The sequence below is a fragment of the Erpetoichthys calabaricus genome, chromosome 3, assembly GCF_900747795.2.
Source record: "Erpetoichthys calabaricus chromosome 3, fErpCal1.3, whole genome shotgun sequence".
In the NCBI taxonomy this organism is placed as follows: Eukaryota; Metazoa; Chordata; class Cladistia; order Polypteriformes; family Polypteridae; genus Erpetoichthys; species Erpetoichthys calabaricus.
The window spans coordinates 215,954,178-215,978,603 of record NC_041396.2 but is presented as its reverse complement, the minus strand read 5'-3'; the positions used below and the strand labels follow the sequence as shown (position 1 = coordinate 215,978,603).

At 39.3% G+C, this 24,426-nt stretch overlaps 1 protein-coding gene across 1 annotated transcript in view; it reads right to left on the bottom strand.

Annotated features, from left to right (window-relative positions):
• Positions 1 to 24,426, bottom strand: part of tbc1d32 (TBC1 domain family, member 32) — a 229,058-nt gene that overhangs the window by 115,126 nt on the left and 89,506 nt on the right. The window contains exons 17-19 of the mRNA XM_028797791.2: positions 7,689 to 7,890; positions 4,721 to 4,800; positions 3,304 to 3,442 (exon numbers count right to left, since the gene is read on the bottom strand). Coding sequence (XP_028653624.1) covers positions 3,304 to 3,442; positions 4,721 to 4,800; positions 7,689 to 7,890 — 421 coding nt within the window. The remainder of the gene's footprint in view (positions 1 to 3,303; positions 3,443 to 4,720; positions 4,801 to 7,688; positions 7,891 to 24,426) is intronic.

The window sequence follows — 24,426 nt, the reverse complement described above, 5'->3', positions numbered from 1 at the left end:
GCCAGTGCTACTCAGAGCACTTCATATAGTTGACCGGTGCATGATTTACCACAGTCTCAGTTAATAAACCCTATAGCCATCTCAAAAAACTTTTAGCATCTGTAAGACTCCTCTCACAAGTCTCCTTTTTCGCACAGTTTTGACAATGACCATTAATAGACAGCATCTGGGTGATTTGATTTAGTTAGGGTCACCAAAAAAAAAAAAACCCTATCTCGGCCTTGTATAAGTGAGTGTGGTGTGCAATGGTCGGCCATTTCCCATAGAGCTGGTTTCTGTCATATATCTCACATTGCTAGGAAAGGTCCTGGCTCTCTATAATGCACTAAGATTTAGTATTTTCAAAAAATACATTGATGGAATAGTTGGATGGTTAAATTAATCCGTTCTATTTTGAGAAGTTCTGTAGTATAAGTAATACTTCTTACCTACAATGGACTGCCAGTAAATAAATATATTTTCTACTACTGAGAATATTGGAATTAAATGTACAGCAGTCAAGAGAAAAACTTACTTATGGGCAGCAAAGAAAATGTTTTAAAATCAGCACAACTGCTTCTAGGAATTTCTTTTAAGCTGTCAGAAAGTGCTGTTGTTAGGCAAGCGCTCTTTTTTTATTTTCTTTGATTGTAGCAGTTAGGGATGTAAGGAAATGGGAATGAAATTTTAACTTTAAAGTTTTGATGGATTTGCATTATTTTAGGCATCCAGCAAGATAATGTGAGAATCTCTAGAGTAAATCTGGGGTATACATTGGTCTGAATATTATCCCTGAAGGTGTAAGGCAGGTACATCCTAAAAAAGGATAGTTTTATAGAAGCAAAAAAGTTTAGTAACTAAAACCAAAATTTAGGAGTCAATAAGAAAGTCAAAAAGTTCAAAATATCAAAGTATCAAAAGAAGCAAGAGAAATGCATTAACCCAATGCTAACATGAAGACACTACTGTGCTTCTATGTTTTAGAGGCAGGAGAAGATGATACACCATGTGACACCCCCCAGATCACTTGACTGAAAACAACAATAGCAACGATAGAACAATATGGTCGCACCCATTCAAAAATGTATAAATGTTGGTGTAATGAACAAAATTCAAAATTCAATTAAGAAACCACACAAAAAAAAAGATCAGATTCAGCTACCAAGAGCAGAAGAAAATCATGGCATTGGATGGATCAGCTGATGAACAACTCTTATTACAATCCAGAACATCCCACAACTTAACTGATAGTGACCACATTTCATTCATAGAAATAAGTGGTTGATATGCAGTTTCTGTTTTTGCAACCATAAAAGTTGCCCACTTAAAAAAATCATTTAGATAAAAGATGTAGAAAATTGAAAGGTCTACGATTTTTGTTTAAAGCATTTTTTTCATATTACATGTTTCTGGATTGCTGTCATTTTAAGCATAATGTAGATAGGTGCTTTGCCATCTGTGGGACTGTGACTTCATGTGTGTACTCCCAAGAAGTAGACCTCAGAGCCTTGATCTGATTATGTATTGAATACTGATCACTGAAAAATGATGCATTATTCAAATCACGACTGGTTTAGACTTCATTGAAAAACGTGCTAATTTTTTGTAAACAATCTTTACCTGTTACTGAGTGTACTGAATTTCCATAGTAATATGGAAATACTAGTATTTCACTATGGTATTTGAAGCTGCTAATCTTTATTGCACGTAAAAGAGAAAAGAATGTTTCTCTATCTTAATACAGAATGTATTTTTGCTTTGTGCCCTCCCCCACCATAACCTATCATCTATAGTGGAGGAACAAAAGCTTTAGATTTGTCAAATTTCAATCTCGACATTTTAGGGTCCCCTGATACCAAAAACATTGATATCTCAATGATGGTTGTGTCTGTGCGTCACAGTTTGTTGAGGACGGTCTAGAGTTAAAACGGCTGGATGGAAAAATATCAAACTTGAAACTTAAGCCTGTTATGAGATGACAATGTTCTGATTAGTTTTTGTGCCAAATTGTGTAGGAGAAAAAGGCACTCTAGAGGAGCCCCCAAATACCATAATTCTGCAACTAATTATGAATTCTTCTTGTCAATTGCTATCGTAATAACCTATTTTATGATTAGAAAGATCAGCATCAATGCAGTAAATAATTCCTGAAATGTTATAGAATAGTTCGAGTAGCTTAGATCCTAGGGTGCAAAGCCTACTGATGCTCATGTCCGAATTTTTGTTAATATTCCCATCAAATGGTGAAGTATTTAGTAGAAGCAGGATGGCATTTACTTTTCATGGCAAAGCTCCCTCTGGTGGCATTTAAAGATTTACTAACATCTAGTAGGGTAGACTTACTTCTATGAGATCTTAAAATGAACAACTTCTAATTCTTTCCCCAAAAATAAAAACATTATGAAAAATATATTAAAAAAGGAACAAAAGGAAAACTAATTTCAGATTTTCAGATTTAGATTTGGCTTTACACAGGAGTATTTTGAAGGAATGAAAGCATTTGTATTTGTCAGCTAGGATGGAATAATGATATCTGGTTCTTCAGCTCTCATAAAATCTTTCAAAACATTTGAGATCAAGTAAGCAGTTTTAAACCTTCAAGCTCACCGCAATAGCCTGTTCATTACAAAAACAGACGTAATGAATTATAAGCAGTGTTGGGGAAAGTTACATTAGTGATTACTTACAAAAAAAAGTAACTTATTTTATATTACTTATTATAAAATTCAGTGTGTTACAGTGTGTTATTCCTGTATTATCTTTTCTTGTTTTGAATGAAAAATTGCACATTTTACTGGCCAGAATTTGTTATTAAATCCTAAGCTTAATTAAAATCATTTCATAAATTTATATTCTTGGAAACATTTGATTCCTCATGCAATCAAAATATATTCTTTAAGGTCAACTTATATCTCTAAATTGCCTTTCTTGGGGGAGTGTGTCAGTATGCTGACCTTACAATGGCCCAGAACCTCATCTATTTCAGATTTTCCTGGCTGACTCATTACAGCTCCATGTGACACTGAACCAAACAAGCACATAATGAAACTAGATGGATGGAGTGTAGTGCAGACTTCATTGAGGTAGCTGGTGCTTTTGTGTCAACCCCTAGGGACATTGCTTCACTTCCTGGGCCAGTCAACGTCTCTGGTTTCTTCCCACATATCAGGGCTGTGTAAGTTATTGATAGTGAATTGATTAGGACAAATTACTCCAATATGTTTAGGTGCTGGGGGGTAAAAAAGCCAATTATGGATCGATTAATAGTGTTAAGAATAGACCAATTTAAAGGCAATAATATTAATTTCTATGTGCAGAACATACCTGAAGTTTTTTAGTAAATCTGTTAAACATATAGCTAACACACTCATTGATAGCACCAGTTTGCTGAAGGAGTAGAAGTCCCTTTGGAGTGGCAGCAAAGTTCAACAAATTATCCAGCAATGTCTCTTCCCAAATCATACTGTTTTGAACAAAAACAAATTTATTATGTATTACATTATAAAGAATTAGACAACTTTAAATTTTAACAGTATATAACAACAATCTGAAATGTTATATGGCAACAAAATTTTCTTAAAAGATTTTAATCATCTCTTCAGACAAATGCTGTAATTTATCATTTGTACTACGTATCATTTGAGAGACATTTTAAATTTATGTTATCAGTATCAGTTGATCATAAACTAATTCAACATCACAAGATATATGACATGTTTTGTTTGTGTTTTTTTCTGATTCAACAGAGAACTGATTTTAACTTCACTTGATGTAGACCTTGCAGCTGATTATTTTGTGATCACTGCACAGTTAAATTAGATGCACATCATAGTGTTCATCCATCCCTTTAATTGTGATTAAGCAGGTTTAGATAATAAATGGATTGATGAAAAGGAAAGAGTTTTTTTACAGTCACGGTATAGTGAGCTGTGGGAAATCACTTTGGAGGAAGGATATTTACTTTTATAAATATCTATTCAGACCCTACCAAGAAAGCACAGTATGAGTATGCAGAGTAAGCATACTTGGATTAAGATAACTACAACATTTGGATGATTATACACTTGTACCTTATCTCTAGTTTAAAGAATTTGAATTCATTATTAAACAGCATTATTGTATTCAGTTTCAATTAATTAAATAATAAATTGTATGTTTATTTTTCAAATCATTTAATTTAAACAAAGAGTTGTAAATGTGTAAAATTATACAACAACAAATAATTTTGGAATCAGTCAATCAACTAAACTGAACCCTATTGTTAATAATGTGAATCCACCTCTATAGGATTTAAAAAACCTACATGCTGGAATTATTACTTTTAAATTTACTATTAGGGATAGCAGGATGGGCAGCATATATCATTATCACCTTACAACAGATGAATTCTGACTGGACTTTCAGCTCAGGTTCTTCCTCAGTTTGCATGTTCTTCCACTTTTTACATTAGTTTACTCATTGATTGTTTACTTTTCTCATAATCCAAAAACAGGAAGCTGATGTGTGAATCTAAATTGTTTTGATGTAACTCGTCATGAGTGTGTTCATGTCCTGCAATGGAGGGGTGCTTGGTCCAGAGATAATTACTGCATTGGACCCATGGATTTGGCTCACTTCAACAGCAGATCCAGAAAATGGATAGATAATCTTTATCAAAATGTTTGATTTTCTGTATTTGTTGCCTTAATAACATTAAAGTTAGTGTGACATTTTACATCATTAATTAAGTCACAGAACTTACTTGTTTTGCAGGTCCTGACTTGTAGTATAACCCATAGTTCCAGGCAATGGAGTTGGGACCCTCTCTGACAAAAAGCTTTCCTAAGTAAAGCAAGTACATTGTTTTAACATTAGACTTTAAAAAACCATAACAGTTTTATTTATATTAAAATCAAAACCCTGCCTGTGATTGCTACTTTTTTGTTGTTAATAACTATAGAATAAAAAAAAACGTTTAACCATTGATTTCTCACAAACATCCTTAAATATCAGCAACCTTTAGCGCCATTTTATCATTGTTATTATGTACTCAGGTATTGCCTAGATTGTTATATTGGACAAGCACATAGTATGAAAGCATTTAGTTATTCTACTTGAGGATTTAAAAACACAAAGGGATAAATACAGAAAAATAATAATACACACCTTTTTAAATTACCATAAAGTAACTATGTTTTCATTTCAAAGCCTTTATTACTGCATATTTTCACAGTGAAAGTCATTAAATAAAACCCAGATAAAAGAGACTCCATGTTAAAACTTACACAAAACTGCTAGACTTAATTTATTTGTTTATTACAGAAGTTTACAATATACAAAGTTCCAGTCATTTGAGAAGGCGATCCGGTCCTTGAATTCAATAAAATGTTGCACCACTTACAGCAGCAATAATTGCAACTAGGCTTTCCTGTATTTCCTGATCAGTCTCTCATGGTGCTGTAAAGAAATTTTGTCCAGTTTTCCTTGCAGGACTGCTTCATTTTATGATACTTGGAATTTTCAGTATAAAATGCTTATTTAAAGTCCTACAAACCCACCTCTTTGGATTTTACATCTAGATGTTGACTAGAGACAATTCTACATTTTCCTTTCTTTAACTCTTGCTAATGTAAACTTGCTTGTATGTTTCAGGGCATTGTTTGGCTGCATGACTCAGTTGCATGTGAGTTTCTGCTTTTGGAATAAAGACCTGAAGAAGTCTGCCATACAAACGAAAATCATTGTCTCTTTAATAAAGTCACTCTAGTCATGATGTAGCAATATCACCTGAAGACTGCATGTCTGAGTATTTTGCACAGAAAAAAATGAATGAAGAATCAAATACTGGTGTCATTTTTTCCACTTGAATTCTACTCTGTATATTAATATACCCCAAAAAACAGCTAATCAAATGCATAGTGACAAACATTTAATAATGTGGAAAAATCAGACCATGGAAAGATACTGAGTACTATCACTATAGGCTCAAGCAATTTTTATCACTTTGCAATGACTTCATGGAAGTTAAAATTTCAGAAATAGTTAATCACTAATACAGATAAAATATATACAGTAAAACAAAGCTGTGGCAGGTCTATGTTATGGTATTATTATTATTATTATTTTTATTATTATTATTTAAAACCCAGTAGCTTTCAGTCATTCTGGGTTAATAAAGAAGACTACATCTGACTCCACTGTTCTCTAATCATCACTCAATACCATAGAAGGACCCCCTTTTCACTGCAACTTGAAAACTCTGACTGGAAAACAGGAACCAACAGTGAGCTTTACAGAGTAGTGCTCCTTTCTCCTTAGCATAATGACAGTAAACAAGCCTTTTTAAAAATAGCTTCTTATGTTTCACAACATAAACAAAAGTTTTCTCAGATGTCAATCGGGAAATTCTAACTAAAACTTCATTAAAGAACTCTAACAATAAAACAGTGCATGAGAGCCATTACAGAGTTCTCTTCCATGTTCAGACATACCTGGTTACCCCATCTTGTGACTTCATGCTACCATGTGTCAACTATGACATCTTGAGCCTCTTGACAGTTCCCTTTGGTTTTATTAGCTGTGTGAGGTAAGTGTTAAGCTTGTACCCTTTGTATATGCTGGATTGCTGCTTCCCTAGTTCTCTAAGGGCTAACTTCATGTTTACAACTTGACTGCCACTCTTTGTTTCATTCATTGCTTCCCAAAGTGGGGAAAATACTAATGTAGACTCAATTAGATCAGCATCAGCACAACCAGAGTAACAAATGTTTAAATGGAATCTTTAATTCGCTTAATATTCACATCAGGCTTCACCTGATAAAAAGTGCAAATAGTAAATATAATTATAGAAACTACATAGAATTATGTATTAATTGAAAAAAATATTACATGTACTTACAAATGTATTCATTCTTAAATATGTGAATTAGTACAGATATCTATATATATAAAATCCCTATGTGCGTCCAGGTGTCCGTGTGTGGGTGTCTTCTGTTGAAGTGCGCATGCGCGGGGCACGGTGCTTATGCACGATATTACTGTCCGAGAAAGTTAGAGGCGTTTTACGGAAATACAAACCAGTATTACTGCAAGAGGAAATTAAAGGTACACAATACAGTGACGCATATTACAGCCACATACAAGCCAGTATTACTGTCAGAGGAGATTAAAGGCCTATTACCGACGCGCACGCCTGTATTACCGCCAGAGAAAATTAAAGGTATATTACGGACGTACAAGCCAGCGGATGTACAAGACGGTATCCTTCAAAAAGGGCGCGCACAGGCGTCCTTCAATAAGGGCGTGCACAAAAATGCGACCTTCAAAAGGGTGACCTCAACTGAGCGCGGCGAATAAAGGCGTTTGTAGATAATTTAGTTCAAATGGCTCTGGAATATGTGAAGAGCAACAAAGGTGCAGATTTTTATTTACGCGCGCCTTTATTCGCTTATTGAATAGAGCCGTACAAGACAGTATTACTGTCACAGAAAATTAAAGACACACAATACACGGCGGCAGCCCACAAAGAACGGTCAGCTCAGCAAGTAAACATCAACAAAAGAAAGGCTGAAAGAAAGAAAAATACGACCAACAAAAAGAATGAGGTCAAAGTCCCTTGCCATTTAATATAGACTGTTCCTACTAATGTTTATGCACTACTGTTCTAGCGCCCGTTATTGTAACGGGCTAAATGACTAGTATACCAAATAAGTAAATACATAGATTCTTACCTTTTTCCAAGCCTCAGCAATACAGTTATGCAGGCCATAGGGCTTCAAAACTTCCAGCCCTTCACAGGTATTGTACATTTGACGACATACAAAAATGAAGGCTCCTTTGATAGCAGATAAAGTCTCACATTCTGACAGGGCTGGGACATCTTCAATAAGTAGCTTTTGGGTGAACTGAACAATCACATGGGCAGCAGACATCCTACAAAAGGAGACAAATGAACAACAGACTAACACTACAAATAATAAGTAAAACAGCAGAATAACTAAATGAAGTAAATAGATTGATGTGAAGTGTTGCTAATCATTCATAATATAAATTAAATTTGTATAACATGGCACATAATAGTATAGGACTAGGATAGTCTTGCCATCTTTTATTAGGCTTGACAAAATAGGTTTTCATTCTAGTTTAAATACTGCAGGGTGGCACTGTGGCGCAGTAGTGGCGCTGCTGCCTCGCAGGAAGGAGACCTGGGTTTACTTCCCGGGTCCTCCCTGCGTGGAGTTTGCATGTTCTCCCCGTGTCTGCGTGGGTTTCCTCCAACAGTCCAAAGACATGCAGGTTAGGTGCATTGGCGATTCTAAATTGTCCCTAGTGTGTGCTTAGTGTGTGTGTGTTTGCCCTGCAGTGGACTGGCACCCTGCCCAGGGATTTGTTCTTGCCTTGCACCCTGTGTTGGCTGGGATTGGCAGCAGCAGACCCCCGTGACCCTGTGTTAGGACATAGCGGGATGGAAGATGACTGATTGAAATACTGCAAGCTGAAAGCTGTGTTTCTCCCTTAAAACCAACCTCCACAGCCAAGCGGAGTATCTTAAGGAATTACAATAATGAAGTTCATTGAAGCCTGGATTTTGGTTTTTCTGGTATGTACAGTATAAGCACCATGTACAATAAAGCCTGCCATCTTCACTGTTCTACCCATTTGATAAGGGCAGTGTTAATCAAAAGAATATCTTCCAAGCAACTCTCAAATTGCAAATACTAAATTAGGGGGTTGGTCATAATACCAAGGACATAATACCAAATGTGTCTGTGCTTGTCTTGATGAGCAAGTACAGGTATATGCACTAACAATAACTCAAAAGGTTGAATTTTGCGACCATAATTGCTCTCTGCTCTGCAAATTGTTGTCCTTCAGACTTTCCTTCATAGTTGATTTTGCCAAGGATACAGCACTGAACAAAAGCTTGAAGCAGTAAAGGTTTGAAGTTTGGACTTGGAAGCAGAAGTATAAATGTAGCATAGACCTGCCTCAATAAAGAAACCCGGGATGCATATGGCAGAGAGAAGCAGTACATAGAAGACCTTGTGAAACAAAGCCTTAACTGATCATTAAACCTCAGCAAGCTAAATTAGGCTAGCAAGACAGAATTACAATATAAGACTATAAAATGTTGATTCAAAGTGACACTGAAATGTGTTATGAGAAAGATACAGCAATTACAGAGGAAAGCTCAATGACCACCATTACAGTAATAAGCGAGCATGAATCTTATGAAAAACTCATGAATTTAAACTAAAGGTTCACCTGTATCATGGCCAACAGTCCAAAATCCTACAAAACCATTCAACAGCCGCATCATGAAAATCTTTTCTGGAGGTTTTCAATTGTTTGACCAAGGATAATGGGGGAAATATAAAAAATAGGATTGTACTCTCTTTAAGAGTTGCCTTGCTTTGTGTTCATATATATCAAATTCAATAACACTTTTTATCAACATTCCAGTAACTGTTTTCTCTATTGAACAATCAGCTTTGGCAAATGACTTAATGAATGTCACCCGATTTAACATGTGACTAATTTCAAAAAGTGTAATTTAACTCTTTGCCACATTGTAACCACTGACATTAACTGATGTAGTACTTTATGATATTGAGTTGCACAGTCATTACATAGAATTATAACTTCAAATAAATAAAATACTGTAAATAAATTAAAGGATCATTTCAATTATCTGCAGATACAGCATATATGTATAGTATGAAAACAAGTATTACTTTCTATATATGTACGTACTAGCAAAATACCCGCGCTTCGCAGCGGAGAAGTAGTGTGTTAAATAGGGTATGTAAACATATAAATACATAAACATATATACATATATATACATATCTACATATACACATATCTACATATATACATAAATAGATATACAGTGATCCCTCGCTATATCGCGCTTCGCCTTTCGCGGCTTCACTCCATCGCGGATTTTATATGTAAGCATATTTAAATATATATCGCGGATTTTTTGCTGGTTCGCGGATTTCTGCGGACAATGGGTCTTTTAATTTCTGGTACATGCTTCCTCAGTTGGTTTGCCCAGTTGATTTCATACAAGGGACGCTATTGGCAGATGGCTGAGAAGCTAGATTGCTTACTTTTCTCTCTCTCTTGCGCTGACTATCTGTGATCCTGACGTATGGGGATTGAGCAGGGGGGCTGTTCGCACACCTAGACGATACGGACGCTCGTCTAAAAATGCTGAAAGATTATCTTCACGTTGCTATCTTTTGTGCAGCTGCTTCCTGAAACGACATGCTGCACAGTGCTTCGCATACTTAAAAGCTCAAAGGGCACGTATTGATTTTTGACTGAAAAACAAACTCTCTCTCTCTCTCCCTGCTCCTGACGGAGGGGGTGTGAGCAGCCGCCTTCAACAGCTTTGTGCCGCGGTGCTTCGAATACTTAAAAGCAAAACAGCACCATTGATTTGTTTCCTAGAGATTGTTTTCTCTATCTATGTGACATTCTGTGCTCCTGACACGCACTCCTTTGAAGAGGAAGATATGTTTGCATTCTTTTAATTGTGAGACTGTCATCTCTGTCTTGTCATGGAGCACAGTTTAAACTTTTGAAAAAGAGACAAATGTTTGTTTGCAGTGTTTGAATAACGTTCCTGTCTCTCTACAACCTCCTGTGTTTCTGCGCAAATCTGTGACCCAAGCATGACAATATAAAAATAACCATATAAACATATGGTTTCTACTTCGCGGATTTTCTTATTTCGCGGGTGGCTCTGGAACGCAACCCCCGCGATGGAGGAGGGATTACTGTATAAATATATACATATACACATCCACATATATATACATATACATATCCACATATATATACATATATATATATATATACACACATATCAACATATACAGTATATACACATCCACATATATATATACATATATATATATACACATATCAACATATATACACACATACATATACACACATACATACACACACACATACATATATACATACACATACATATATATACACACATACATACACACATACATACACACACACACACACATACATATATATATATATATATATATATATATATATATATATATATATATATATATATATATATATATATACATACACATACAGACACATATATACATATACATATTTACAAATCTACATATATATATACATATCTACATATATATACACATATATATATATATACATATCTACATATATATAGACATACATACATATATATATATATCTATATCTATATCTAAATCCCCGCGAAGTACTGCTTTTAAATTTTTATTAAGAAGAAAAGAAAACCTTTTTAAATTGAGGGAAAATATACCAATAACAATTTGTTAAGGATCTGTTTTTTTGTGAAGCAGCCTTAACACAGCTTTTCCGCTGTTTTAAAAACGAACGCCATATAAGGTCTTCCTTTTTCCTTGCTTCGCCAAGGAAGGAGCCTTTTTATTTAATCCACGGGTTCTTAGCTTTTTTTTTTTTCTTTTTTTACGATTGTTATAGTTCTGTTTGTATACCACGTTGTCAGTTCAGCACTCCAGTTGTAATATGACCAAGCCGTGCAAGCTTACTGTTAAGAATGCAACGTATAGTTGTACAGGAGAAAAGCAATCTTGCCTCAAATCAATGGCAACCTTTTGTAGGTCTATGAAGTTAATTTAAACTTTAGGTTCACACGGTGCTTTCTTTCCGAAGTACCTGCACTCATGAATATGTCTGTATGCGTCAGTCGCTCAAATCCCCGCGCTTCGCACCAGGGAAGTACTGCTTTTAAATTTTTATTAAGAAGAAAAGAAAACCTTTTTAAATTGAGGGAAAATATACCAATAACAATTTGTTAAGGATCTGTTTTTTTGTGAAGCTGCCTTCACACGAGTGATCACTTCGAGCTGACTTGCTGGGCAACCATAAGCGTTACCTGGTAGGTAACCACCCATACAATCAGATTGTGAATCAGACTACGAATGCAGTGAATGTAATTACCCCGATCTACATGCTGTCAATTAAACGAACCACACGCCGTGGCGCAATTTTAGGGGCTTCGCCTCTAGCGCTGATGTCCGAGGTTCGATTCCCGTAAGGGAGTGCAGTGAGTGGGTGGTTACCTACCAGGTAACGCTTATGGTTGGCCAGCAAGTCAGCTAATATCAGCCATGGTGTTTTCTGTTGTGAGAAGCAGATCATAGAATGGTTGAAAATAGTTTACTGTCAAATAATGCAAAGAGTACGCGACACGTGTTTCGCCTTAATTCTTGGCTCATCAGGCGTACACACTCACCTGCACTCATGAATATGTCTGTATGCGTCAGTCGCTCAAATCCCCGCGCTTCGCACCGGCGAAGTACTGCTTTTAAACTTTTATTAAGAAGAAAAGAAAACTTTTTTAAACTGAGGGAAAATATACCAATAACAATTTGTTAAGGATCTGTTTTTTTGTGAAGCTGCCTTCACACACCCTCTCCACTGATTTATAATCGAACGCCATATAAGGTCTTCCTTTTTCCTTCCTTCGCCAATGGAAGCAGCCTTTTTATTTAATCTACGGGTTGTCCGCTGTTTTTTTGTTCGTTTATTACGATTGTTATAGTTCTGTTTGTATACCACATTGTCAGTTCAGCACTCCGGTTGTAATATAACCAAGCCGTGCAAGCACACTCTTGAGAATGCAACGTATAGTTGTACAGGAGAAAAGCAATCATGCCTCAAATCAATGGCAACCTTTTGTAGGTCTATGAACTTAATTTAAACTTTAGGTTTACACGGTGCTTTGTTTCCGACGTGCTGCGTTCTATGTGCTGTTAGCTAAGACCTGGCACTTAAAAGTTTCTCGCTACAGCAATTTTTAATCCGTTACAAAGTCATCGAAAGTCTCGTTTATACCTCGTGTCTTCTCATTAAACTTGTATCTCGCGAATATGGTATTGCAAACGGCAGCGGGAGCGTTTCTCATTAAACTTGTATCTCGCGAATATGGTATTGCAAACGGCAGCGGTAGCTTTTCTATATACTTAATTTAAACTTACGTTTTACACCGTGCTTTGTTTCCGCAGTATTGAAGTGATCACTCGTGCTGCATTCACTCAGTTCACGTAAGCCGCTCTCTTGTGCCTTCTCAATTGTGTAATGAATGTTTTCTTCATCGCTCTTTGGGGCTCTTCCTTGTTTTCAGTTCACATGATTACATAGGAGGCGTGATGACGCGATACGTGACTCCGCCTCCTGCATTAGAGTATATGGACAAAAAAGAGGTTCCAGTTATGACCATTACGCGTAGAATTTCGAAATGAAACCTGCCTAACTTTTGTAAGTAAGCTGTAAGGAATGAGCCTGCCAAATTTCAGCCTTCCACCTACACGGGAAGTTGGAGAATTAGTGATGAGTGAGTGAGTGAGTGAGTGAGTCAGTCAGTCAGGGCTTTGCCTTTTAGTAGTATAGATATATATTTATGAATATGTATATATGAATATGTATATATGAATATGTATATATGAATATGTATGTATATATGGGTTTTTTTCTGTTTCCGCAGCTTAAGGATGGCTTCTTTCACCTGCATGGAGAGCTCCTTTGACCGCATGTTGTCTGTTCACAGCAAAATCTTCCACATGCAAGCACCACACCTCAAATAAACTCCAGGCCTTTTATCTGCTTAATTGATAATGACATACCGACGGACTTGCCCACACCTGCCCATGAAATAGCCTTTGTCCAATTACTTTTGAGCCCCTAAAATGAAGGGATTGTGTTAAAAAATGCTTTAGTTGCCTCACATTTTTATGCAATCATTTTGTTCACCCCACTGAATTAAAGCTGAAAGTCTGCACTTCAACTGCATCTGAGTTGTTTCATTTAAAATTAATTGTGGTGATGTACAGAACCAAAATTAGAAAAAAGTTGTCTCTGTCCAAATATTTATGGACCTAACTGTATACATATATATATATATATATATATATATATATATATATATATATATATATATATATATATATATATATATATATATATATATAAATAAATAAATATATATATGTGTGTGTGTGTATATATGTATATATATTTATATTTATATATATATATATATATATGTATATATATATGTATATATATGTATACTGTATATATATATATATATATGTATAAAAAAAGATTGGTTCATAAATATATACATTGGTTCAGATATATATATTGGTTTGGATACATTGGTTGAGATATATACATCGGTTTGAATTCATCCGTTCAGATATATACATTGGTTGAGATATATATAAATTGGTTTGCATAGATCCGTTCTGATATCTATACATTGGTTGAGATACATCCGTTCAGATACTGTATATACATCGGTTTGAATACATCCGTTCAAATATATACATTGGTTGAGATATATATGTTGGTTGATATACAGTACTGTGCAAAAGTTTTAGGCAGGTGTGAAAAAATGCTGCAAACAAAGAATGCTTTCAAAAATGGAAGTGTTAATCATTTATTTTCATCAATCAACAAAATGCAGTGAATGAACAAAAGAGAAATCTAAATCAAATCAATATTTGGTGTGACCACCCTTTGCCTTCAAAACAGCATCAATTCTTCTAGGTACACTTGCACACAGTTTTTGAAGGAACTCGGCTGGTAGGTTGTTCCAAACATCTTGGAGAACTAACCACAGATCTTCTGTGGATATAGGCTTCCTCACATCCTTCTGTCTCTTCATGTAATCCCAGACACACTCGATGATGTTGAGATCAGGACTCTGTGGGGGCCATACCATCTCTTCCAGGACTTCTTGTTCTTCTTTACGCTGAAGATAGTTCTTAATGACTTTGGCTGTATGTTTGGGGTCATTGTCCTGCTGCAGAATAAATTTGGGGCCAATCATACGCCTCCCTGATGGTATTGCATGATGGATAAGTATCTGCCTGTATTTCTCAGCATTGAGAACACCATTAATCCTGACCAAATCTCCAACTCCATTTGCAGAAATGCAGCCCCAAACGTTCAAGGAACCTCCACCATGCTTCACTGTTGCCTGCAGACACTCATTATTGTACCACTCTCCAGCCCTTCGACAAACAAACTGCCTTCTGCTACAGCCAAATATTTCAAATTTAGACTCATCAGTCCAGAGCACCTGCTGCCATTTTTCTGCACCCCAGTTCCTATGTTTTTTCGTGCATACTTGAGTCGCTTGGCCTTGTTTCCATGTCGGAGGTATGGCTTTTTGGCTGCAACTCTTCCATGAAGACCACTTCTGGCCAGACTTCTCCGGACAGTAGATGGGTGTACCTGGGTCCCACTGGTTTCTGCAAGTTCTGAGCTGATGGCACTGCTGGACATCTTCCGATTTCGAAGGGTAATAAGCTTGATGTGTCTTTCATCTGCTGCACTAAGTTTCCTTTGCCGACCACTGCGTCTACGATCCTCAACATTGCCCGTTTATTTGTGCTTCTTCAAAAGAGCTTGAACAGCATATCTTGAAACCCCAGTCTTCTTTGAAATCTTTGTCTGGGAGAGACCTTGCTGATGCAGTATAACTACCTTGTGTCTTGTTGCTGTGCTCAATCTTGCCATGACATGAAACTGTCTTCCACAACATCACCTTGGTAGCAGAGTTTGGCTGTTCCTCACCCAGTTTTAAGCCTCCTACACAGCTGTTTCTGTTTCAGTTAATGACTGTGTTCCAACCTACGTGTGACATTGATGATCATTAGCACCTGTTTGGTATAATTGGTTGATCATACACCTGACTATAATCCTACAAAATCCCTGACTTTGTGCAAGTGTACCTATAAGAATTGATGCTGGTTTGAAGGCAAAAGGTAGTAACACCAAATATTGATTTGATTTAGATTTTTCTTTTGTTCGCTCACTTTGCATTTTGTTGATTGATACCAATAAACAATCATCATTTATATTTCTGAAAGAATTCTTTGTTTACAGCATTTTTTCACACCTGCCTAAAACTTTTGCACAGTACTGTATATACTGTGTATATATATATATATATATATATATATATATATATATATATATATATATATATATATATATACATATATACACACATACATACACACACAGTATATATCTATACTGAAGAAGGCTGAAATTTGGCAGGCTCATTCCTTACAGCTTACTTACAAAAGTTAAGCAGGTTTCATTTCGAAATTCTATGCATAATGGTCATAACTGAATCCTACTTACGTTCATATATACATCCATAGCCTGCAGCTTGGTCGCCGTGTGAGGCGGGGTTGCGTCCTGCGTCCCTCGGCCTCCCACGTAGTTGGCTGCCTGCCTATTTTACACATATGGAGAACCACCAATGCCTCTTAAACATCTTAGATTCACAGGTGACAATTTGAGTAGTGGACACTTTAATGTTTATGAATGTTTCAACTCTCAAAAGCTGGATGTGAAGTTATCAATGAAACCGGTTGTATGCTTACAATGCTTGACAAATGCCGAATGTCACTTCAACACAACAAGTCCTGCAAATACTAACATAATTGAAACAAACCATGAAACTCAAACTGATTATGACAGCAGCAATCCAAGCTGTGAGAAAACAGTAAAAAGGAGGTGTGTCAGACGTCGTGGTACATTTTCTGATGCAGCTAGATGGAAACAACTTCGTAACGCTGCCGCCAAATACTCGCAGAAAAATCCACAAGTTCATAGACACGCTGTCACTAAACACTCGCAGGCAAATCCACAAGTTCATAGAGACGCTGTCACTAAATTCTCGCAGGCAAATCCACAAGTTAATAGAGACGCTGCCACTAAATATTCGCACTCAAATCCACAAGTTAATAGAGCTTCTGTTTCTAGGTACGATCCCAATAATAAAAAGCGGCTCATACAAAAACAACAGGTTTGGCTCAAAAAAGCCAATTGTGGATTTGCGTTCAGCCACCAAAACTTTCTAACGGCATGAGACTTCAGGTCACATGTCTGCAAAAGAACCTAATTGAGGCAATTATTTTTACTGGCAGTGGCTCAGGGTTTTTATTCCTCGCATCCCCGTTATACCCTCTGATCTCCCATTTCAATTCAAACGCCTCCAATTTCCAGTAAGGCTCTGCTTCGCAATGACAATTAATAAGTCTCAGGGACAAACCCTACAAAAGGATGGCATTGATTTGAGGCAAGATTGCTTTTCACATGGCCAACTGTATGTTGCATGCTCAAGAGTAAGCTCAGTGCACAGCTTGGTCATATTACAACCGGAGGGCCAAACGGACAACGTGGTATACAAAAAGATCCTTAACAAATAATTATTTGTATATTTTCCCTCAGTTTAAAAATGTTTACTTTTCTTCTTAATAACAATTTTAAGACAGTACTTCGGCACTGCAAAGCGCGGGTATTTTGCTAGTATATATATATATATATATATATATACAGTATATATATATACACACACAGTCGACCCTATGATATATGACCGGCCTGACATGCAAACAGCTTGGTTTATGACCAAAATGTTTGTTCTGAATTACAACCAATGTCTTGCGTTACGACCCGAATGCGGTCACGTGTATCAGCTTGTGCGATTGTAAACAAACAGCCGAGAGCGTTCGTAAGCGTCAGTCGGAACCCAGATACATGTGTTTGTGGACGTAATTTTGGTCAGTACAGTGATTTATATAATTTGTTTCGATAATTGCTAAGGAAGGAAGAGAAGGTAACAAAGGTAAAGAAAGCGATCACAATCGAAACGAAGAAGGAAATTGTGCGGAAATATGAGAGTGGTGTTCGTGTGACCGATCTCGCTAATATGTACAGAATGTCGAAATCCACCATCTCAACAATTTTACAAAGAAAAGATTTGTATAACGAGGCTCCTTCCAAACAATAACCACCTTCCATTTCATTCTCCTCCTCCCTTCCTGCAACCCAAAGATGTCAAATTAAATGGTGAGCACAGTATGAAATTGTTGTTTCTGGTAGGCTAGGCACTTTTTATAACTTTTTGGTTAGTACATTAGAAAAATTATTGGTGTTTTGGTAAATTATGCACATTATGCAACCCTTTTTTATTATGAAAAGGTTAAGTAAGTGTTGCTGTGGGAGGTTCGGAACGCATTATGAGTATTTCCATTATTTCTTATAGGAAAAATAGTCTTGACTTACAACCAGACCTCACAAACGAATTGAGTTCGTAAGTCAAGGGTCCACTGTATGTGTGTGTGTATATATATATATATATATATATATATATACAGGTACTTGTCGACTTACGACCGCGATTGGTTCCGACTGACTGGTTGTAAGTTGATCTGGACGTAAGTCGGTCTATGTTAATTTAAGGTAAGAATATTAGACTGGGTAATAATATTCTAATCATCTTAAAGTAATATTTTATCAACATTTTCTTACTTTCTAAGACAAACACAGCATACTACAGTACAATTTGTTTAATATGTGGAAAACGTACAAAACAAGAAATACTGTACTGTACATTTAATTCCTGGCACCACTGGTGCTTGGCTGCGGGTTGTCGATATCGCCTTCATCAGATCAGGCGAGGCTGCGGACGGGGTGATGGGAGGAGTTGCTCTTTTCATAAACATAGTGAGCTTCGTCTGAATTGTTTGGTTTTTTTTCTCTTCATAAATTTCGCAATAAGGACGAAATGTGTTGCGTGCCATCCGTTCAATCCTCGCAAATCGTTCAATATTTGGGTCCATTTTTTCAAAATGAGCGAGGAGTTTATTCAGTAGAGATAAATCTTCTGACAATCCCTTTGTGGTGAACATTCTTTGTGGCACCTCCTCCTCTTCGTCTTACTCCAATTCTCTTGTTTCTTCTTCCGCCACTCTTTCTTCTTCCAATTCTATCAGCTCTTCATTCATAAGTTCACCTGATTCCCGGTCTAGCAACTCCTCGACATCTTCCATTTCACATTCCAATGAAAGGTCTTTTGACAGTTTCACTATTTCTTCACGAATCTCATCAAGTTCTTGTTCACTGTTAAATCCAGCAAAAGTATTTACATAACGCTTAACACACTTCATCCATACGCCATTCATACACTGTGAGTCGACATTTCTTGCGGGGAGGGCTTCGGTTTTCTCTGATCTGAGTTCACCTCTGTTATAGCGCGTCTTTATTTGAAAAGAGCAGTGTCATATCGGGGCGAGTGTGAACGCTAACTTTGACAAGCACTATAAATTTACAGCGGTTGTTACAGACGTAAATCAAATGTATGTTTTTATTGTATAATATTAACAATAACAGCAGCTCTCTACTCAAAGCGGTAAACTCGAGAAGCTGCTAGCATCGAACCCAGAAGCTCTTGATTGGGAGTCAGCAGTTGTGTGTGGGAACTGTTAACATTTGAATGTGATGATTGTATATAAAACTTGTGCACGAACGAGACTGGGATAACTGTGGATGTGGATGTGAGTGGTGTGTGTGACTGAGAATGACTGGTGTGAAGCCTGAAGTCCAAATATCAAATAAACACTTTCACAAGTACAAGTATAACAGAACAAGTGCGCTTTTATTCAAGAAGAAAAAAGAAAGCAGGTTGCGGTAAGCAGTTGATGCGACTGCTTGCGTAGTGCAATCCTAAGAACTGCCCAATCAAGAGCTTCTGGGTTTGATGCTGGCAGCTTCTCAAGTTTGCCGTTTTGAGTAGAAAGCTGCTATTAGTGTTAATATTATAGGGTTATATGTTAGGGTTATATTATTATCGAAAATTGCCAAAACAACAAGACACAAACACACGTGGGGCAACACTGCTGCGTATATTTTTACTGCTGCGTAGCGAGACTTGAGAGTGCGGGAAACTGGCGCTGCCAACAGCTGGCAGGGGAAACAGTCAAACGCGTCGTAAAGTCGAACAGTCGTAACTTGCATAGGTCGTATGTCGACGAGTACCTGTATATATATATATATATATATATATACAGTGGAACCTCGGTTTGCGAGCATAATTCGTTCCAGAAACGTGCTCGTACTCCAAAGCACTCGTATATCAAAGTGAATTTCCCCATAAGAAATAATGGAAACAGATGATTTGTTCCACAACCCAAAACTATTCATATAAAAATGATTAATACAAAATATAAAGTAAAAATACATAAAACAAATTAACCTGCACTTTACCTTTGAAAATAATCATGGCTGGTGTGAGTGAGTTTCTAAACTCTTGTGGGATTGCACCCAATGGGATGACACGCGGAAGAGCGTCTCAAAGCAATCGCAGTGTCCCAGCACTGTAGCAGTTCGCCGTAAAAGCAAATCCGAAAAGATCGCGGACATGCTATAAGCGCCTGCCGTCGATGGGTGATACAAGGAACAAGGAACATTATAAATGCGCAGGACCCTGCCTGACTGCTGTGTCTGTGTATAGAAGAGCGGCAGGTCCCACTACAATAAATAACCGCGCTGTTGCTGTTTCAAGCTGAATAAAGCTGGTGTTGCTAAAGTACTGAGACTCAGCTTCGTGTTTTAGGGTGCAAGACAGGGACTCGCACGTCACAGCACACACACACACACGCACGCGAGCGAGCATACACACACACACGAGTGCGCGCGTGCACACACACCACACACACAGTCACAATGCTAATGCTGCAGTAAACAGTATACGCTCGTACGGATGTTGACTATATGAGTGAGGCATGCCGACTCAGACGGAGAATAGGAGACGATTGCCCACAATCCTGCAGTGAAAGAGAGAGAAGAACCAACAACTCAGTTGTGATCACATGACGCTCAGCAGACAAAGCGTATACATACTACTCGTACTGCAAGACCTCGCTCGTTTATCAAGTCAAAATTTATTAAAAGGGCGGCACGGTGGAGCAGTGGGTAGCGCTGCTGCCTCATAGTTGGGAGATCTGGGGACCTGGGTTCGCTTCCCGGGTCCTCCCTGCGTGGAGTTTGCATGTTCTCCCAGTGTCCGCGTGGGTTTCTTCCGGGCACTCCAGTTTCATCCCACAGTCGAAAGACATGCAGGTTAGGTGGATTGGCGATTCTAAATTGGCCCTAGTGTATGCTTGGTGTGTGGGTGTGTTTGTGTGTGTCCTGCGGTGGGTTGGCACCCTGCCCGGGATTGGTTCCTGCCTTGCGCCCTGTGTTGGCTGGGATTGGCTCCGGCAGACCCCCGTTACCCTGTGTTCGGATTCAGCGGGTTGGAAAATGGATGGCTGAAATTTATTAAAAATTTTTGCTCGGCTTGCAAAACACTCCTAAACCATGTTACTCGCAAACCGAGGTTCCACTGTATATGTGTGTGTATATATGTGTGTACATGTGTGTATATATATATATATATATATATATATATATATATATATATATATATATATATAGTTACACACGTGACTTTTTTGAGTAAAAGCAGTTCTGAGGCATGCCGGGATGTGGCAGAGTGCACTGACTCTTTTTCTCCCTTCCCTGTAGACCATTCACGGGAGATTCCACCTGGCTCTCTTGACGTCACTTCCGGGACCGTGCCAATGGAAGGAGACCTTGCCGGCTCCGGCCCCTGTGATGTCACGTCCGGGCTCGAACCAATGGCTGAAGAACATGAGCCCGATCCTTATGATCTCACTTCCTGTCTCCCCCTTTAAAAGCCTGAACCTTTTCCCTATTCCCTCAGTCTTGTTTTGGACTCGGTTGTATGCACATCAGTGCTGTATATTTTAAGAAAGCAACTTTGCAGCCAGGATACCACATTATACGGGTGGCTGCCCCAAACCTTTATATGACTCTCTCGACTTTGTGACATTGGCGTAGTCGGCAGGATGGAGAAGTCCCAGAAGAGAAGGGGACAGGACCTGCAATGCACCCAGGTGGGAGCATACCGGGGAGTGCTCAGGCGGGGAGGGTGTCCCGTGGTAGGCGAGACCCGGTGAGAGCTCCGCTCCCGGCACACTTAACTAGGCAACCTGGAGAGGCCTGGGAGTGTGCGGGAGGGGCTCACAGAATTGGGCTACCCCGGCGGGGGAAGGCAAATGGGGCTTATTATGTTCTCTCGGAGGAGAGTGTCCGCCCCTCTGTGAGACCAGACCCCCAATTTCCACCTAGGGGTGCCCCAGACTGGCAGGTGAGTAAGGTAAAAACCTGGAGGTTGGATCCAGAGTGGCCGATCCTCAAACAAGCCTGGTCCTTATGGGCAAGGGTAGGGCAGTAGCTACGGCCAAATGAAAATAAGCCCTCCCAGGTAATAGACCAGGTAGTATGCTATCTGCTCCTAAAAGAGCTTCCCCGTGGCTTCACCCAGCCGGTCTGGGAGAAGCAGTTTAAGAACTTGGCAGAGCTCATAGAGCTTCTGGAGACACAAAGGACGGCCTCGCAATCTAAGGGAGCAGAACCGTCCCTTTGTCGGACTCAGTCAGAGTACGTCCCAAGACCTAGCCCCAAACCCCCCAATCCCCCCCCTCCCCCGTACAACCCAGAGCTTGTATCGGCGTCCCCGGAGCCATGAGCGCACAAGCCACTTGGACGCATGGAGGAATGCGGGTGGAGGGCGAGGAGGGGTTGGTGTGCTCTGGCTAATCCGTTGGCTGTCCCACATACTGACGTGGTTATCGTCAATGGACACAAGACCACAGCCTTATTTGATTCCGGTAGCAACATTTCCATTGTTGCCCACCGGTTTGTGCTGCCGCGACAGTGGTTGAAGATTAAGACCAGTATAACCTGTGTCCACGGAGAAATCCATTGGTACAGCTCCACCGCTTGTGTCATCAGTTATGGGGGATCGGTACAAAAACTAACCGTGGCCGTCCTTCCAAAACCCCGGCACCCGGTGATACAAGGGCGGGACTGGTCTAATATTAAAAGCGGTGAGATACATACCACTCCTGGGGTTAACTTGGGCCTAGCTTTGGACGGGGATGAGCCATCTCAACCTGCCTCCATGCCGTGTAATCAGCCGGCAGAGAGAGATGAAGCCACTGCCCTGAGTGACGTGGCGACTCCCGGACCGTCGCATGCCGACATGTCATCCACCAGCGCCGCGGCGGAACGGGTGGAAACCACGCCCCTTGAGGTCGGCGCCGACCCTCTCTCCCTTTTTCAGTTTCAATTTAGAGAGACGCCGGCTTCATTTAAAAGGGAGCAGTGGAGTGACGATTCCCTGAAGTTTGCCAAAAATGCAGTGGTCCTAGTCAATGGCCAGCGCACTAACCAGTCGATGCCTCAGGGTCCTCACTTTGTGTTGGAAAATGACCTTCTTTATCGCATAGCTGAGCATGATGGGCAAGAGAGAAGGCTACTCCTAATCCCGCGGACCTTCCGGCGGCAGGTCTGTGAGTTAGCATATGCCTACCGAGAAAACCCTGGAGCGGATCAAGCTCCATTTCTACTGGCCGGGAATCAATGAGGAGGTTTGTCGCTTTTGCAGTTCCTGCCCGGAGTGTCAATTGCGACAAATTCCTAGAAAGGACCGTGCTCCTCTCGTTCCTAGTCCCCTGATTGACATTCCTTTCCATAGAATTGGGGTGGATTTAGTCGGACTCTAGAGCCTTCAGCCCGAGGACACAAGTACATCCTAGTCCTCGTGGATTATGCTACCAAATACCCCGAAGCTGTTCTGTTGCGCTCAGCCACTTCTAAAGCCATCGCACGAGAATTACTAGGGGTCTTTGTGCGCGTGGGTATCCCCAAGGAAGTCTTGACGGACCAGGGGACACCTTTCACCTCGGAGACGTTTAAGGAGACTGCCAAGTTACTGAAAATAAAGCATTTAAAGACCGCGGTGTATCATCCTCAAACCGATGGTTTGGTAGAGAGATTCAATCAAACTCTCAAACAAATGCTGCGTAAGGTGGTCATCGAGAATGGAAGGAACTGGGATCAGCTCCTCACCTTCGTCCTTTTTGCCTATCGGGAAGTCCCACAAGCCTCCACGGGGTTCTCCCCTTTTGAATTATTGTATGGGCGACAGCCCCAGGTCATATTAGATATCCTAAAAGAAGGATGGGAAGAAGAGGCTCTTCTCTCTACAAACATACTGGAGTATATTGCGCAATTACGCGATAGATTTGGAAAAATTTGGCCCCTCCTTAAAAGTCACATGGAAGAAGCCCAAGCAGCACAGGTCCGATATTACGACTGCGGCACGTCACTCCGGGAGTTCCGCCCGGGGGATCGTGTCATGGTCCTAGTGCCTACCTCCCACTCTAAATTGCTTGCCCATTGACAAGGCCCCTACGAAGTTAAGGAGAGGAAAGGACTCGTCGACTATTTGGTGAGTCAACCCAATCGTCGGCCGAGGGAGAGGGTTTATCATCCCGATCCCTCCTCCGGCCAGCCCCGCTCACTCTTTGCTCACACGGCTAACCTTAACTTCAGTGCGGATTTAAGTCCCAGAAAACGGCAGGAGCTGGAAACAGTTATCCGGTCTGTCCAGGAGGTTGTCAGTGAGAACCCCGGAAGGACCACTGTGGTTGAGCACAACATTGTGACAGAGCCCGA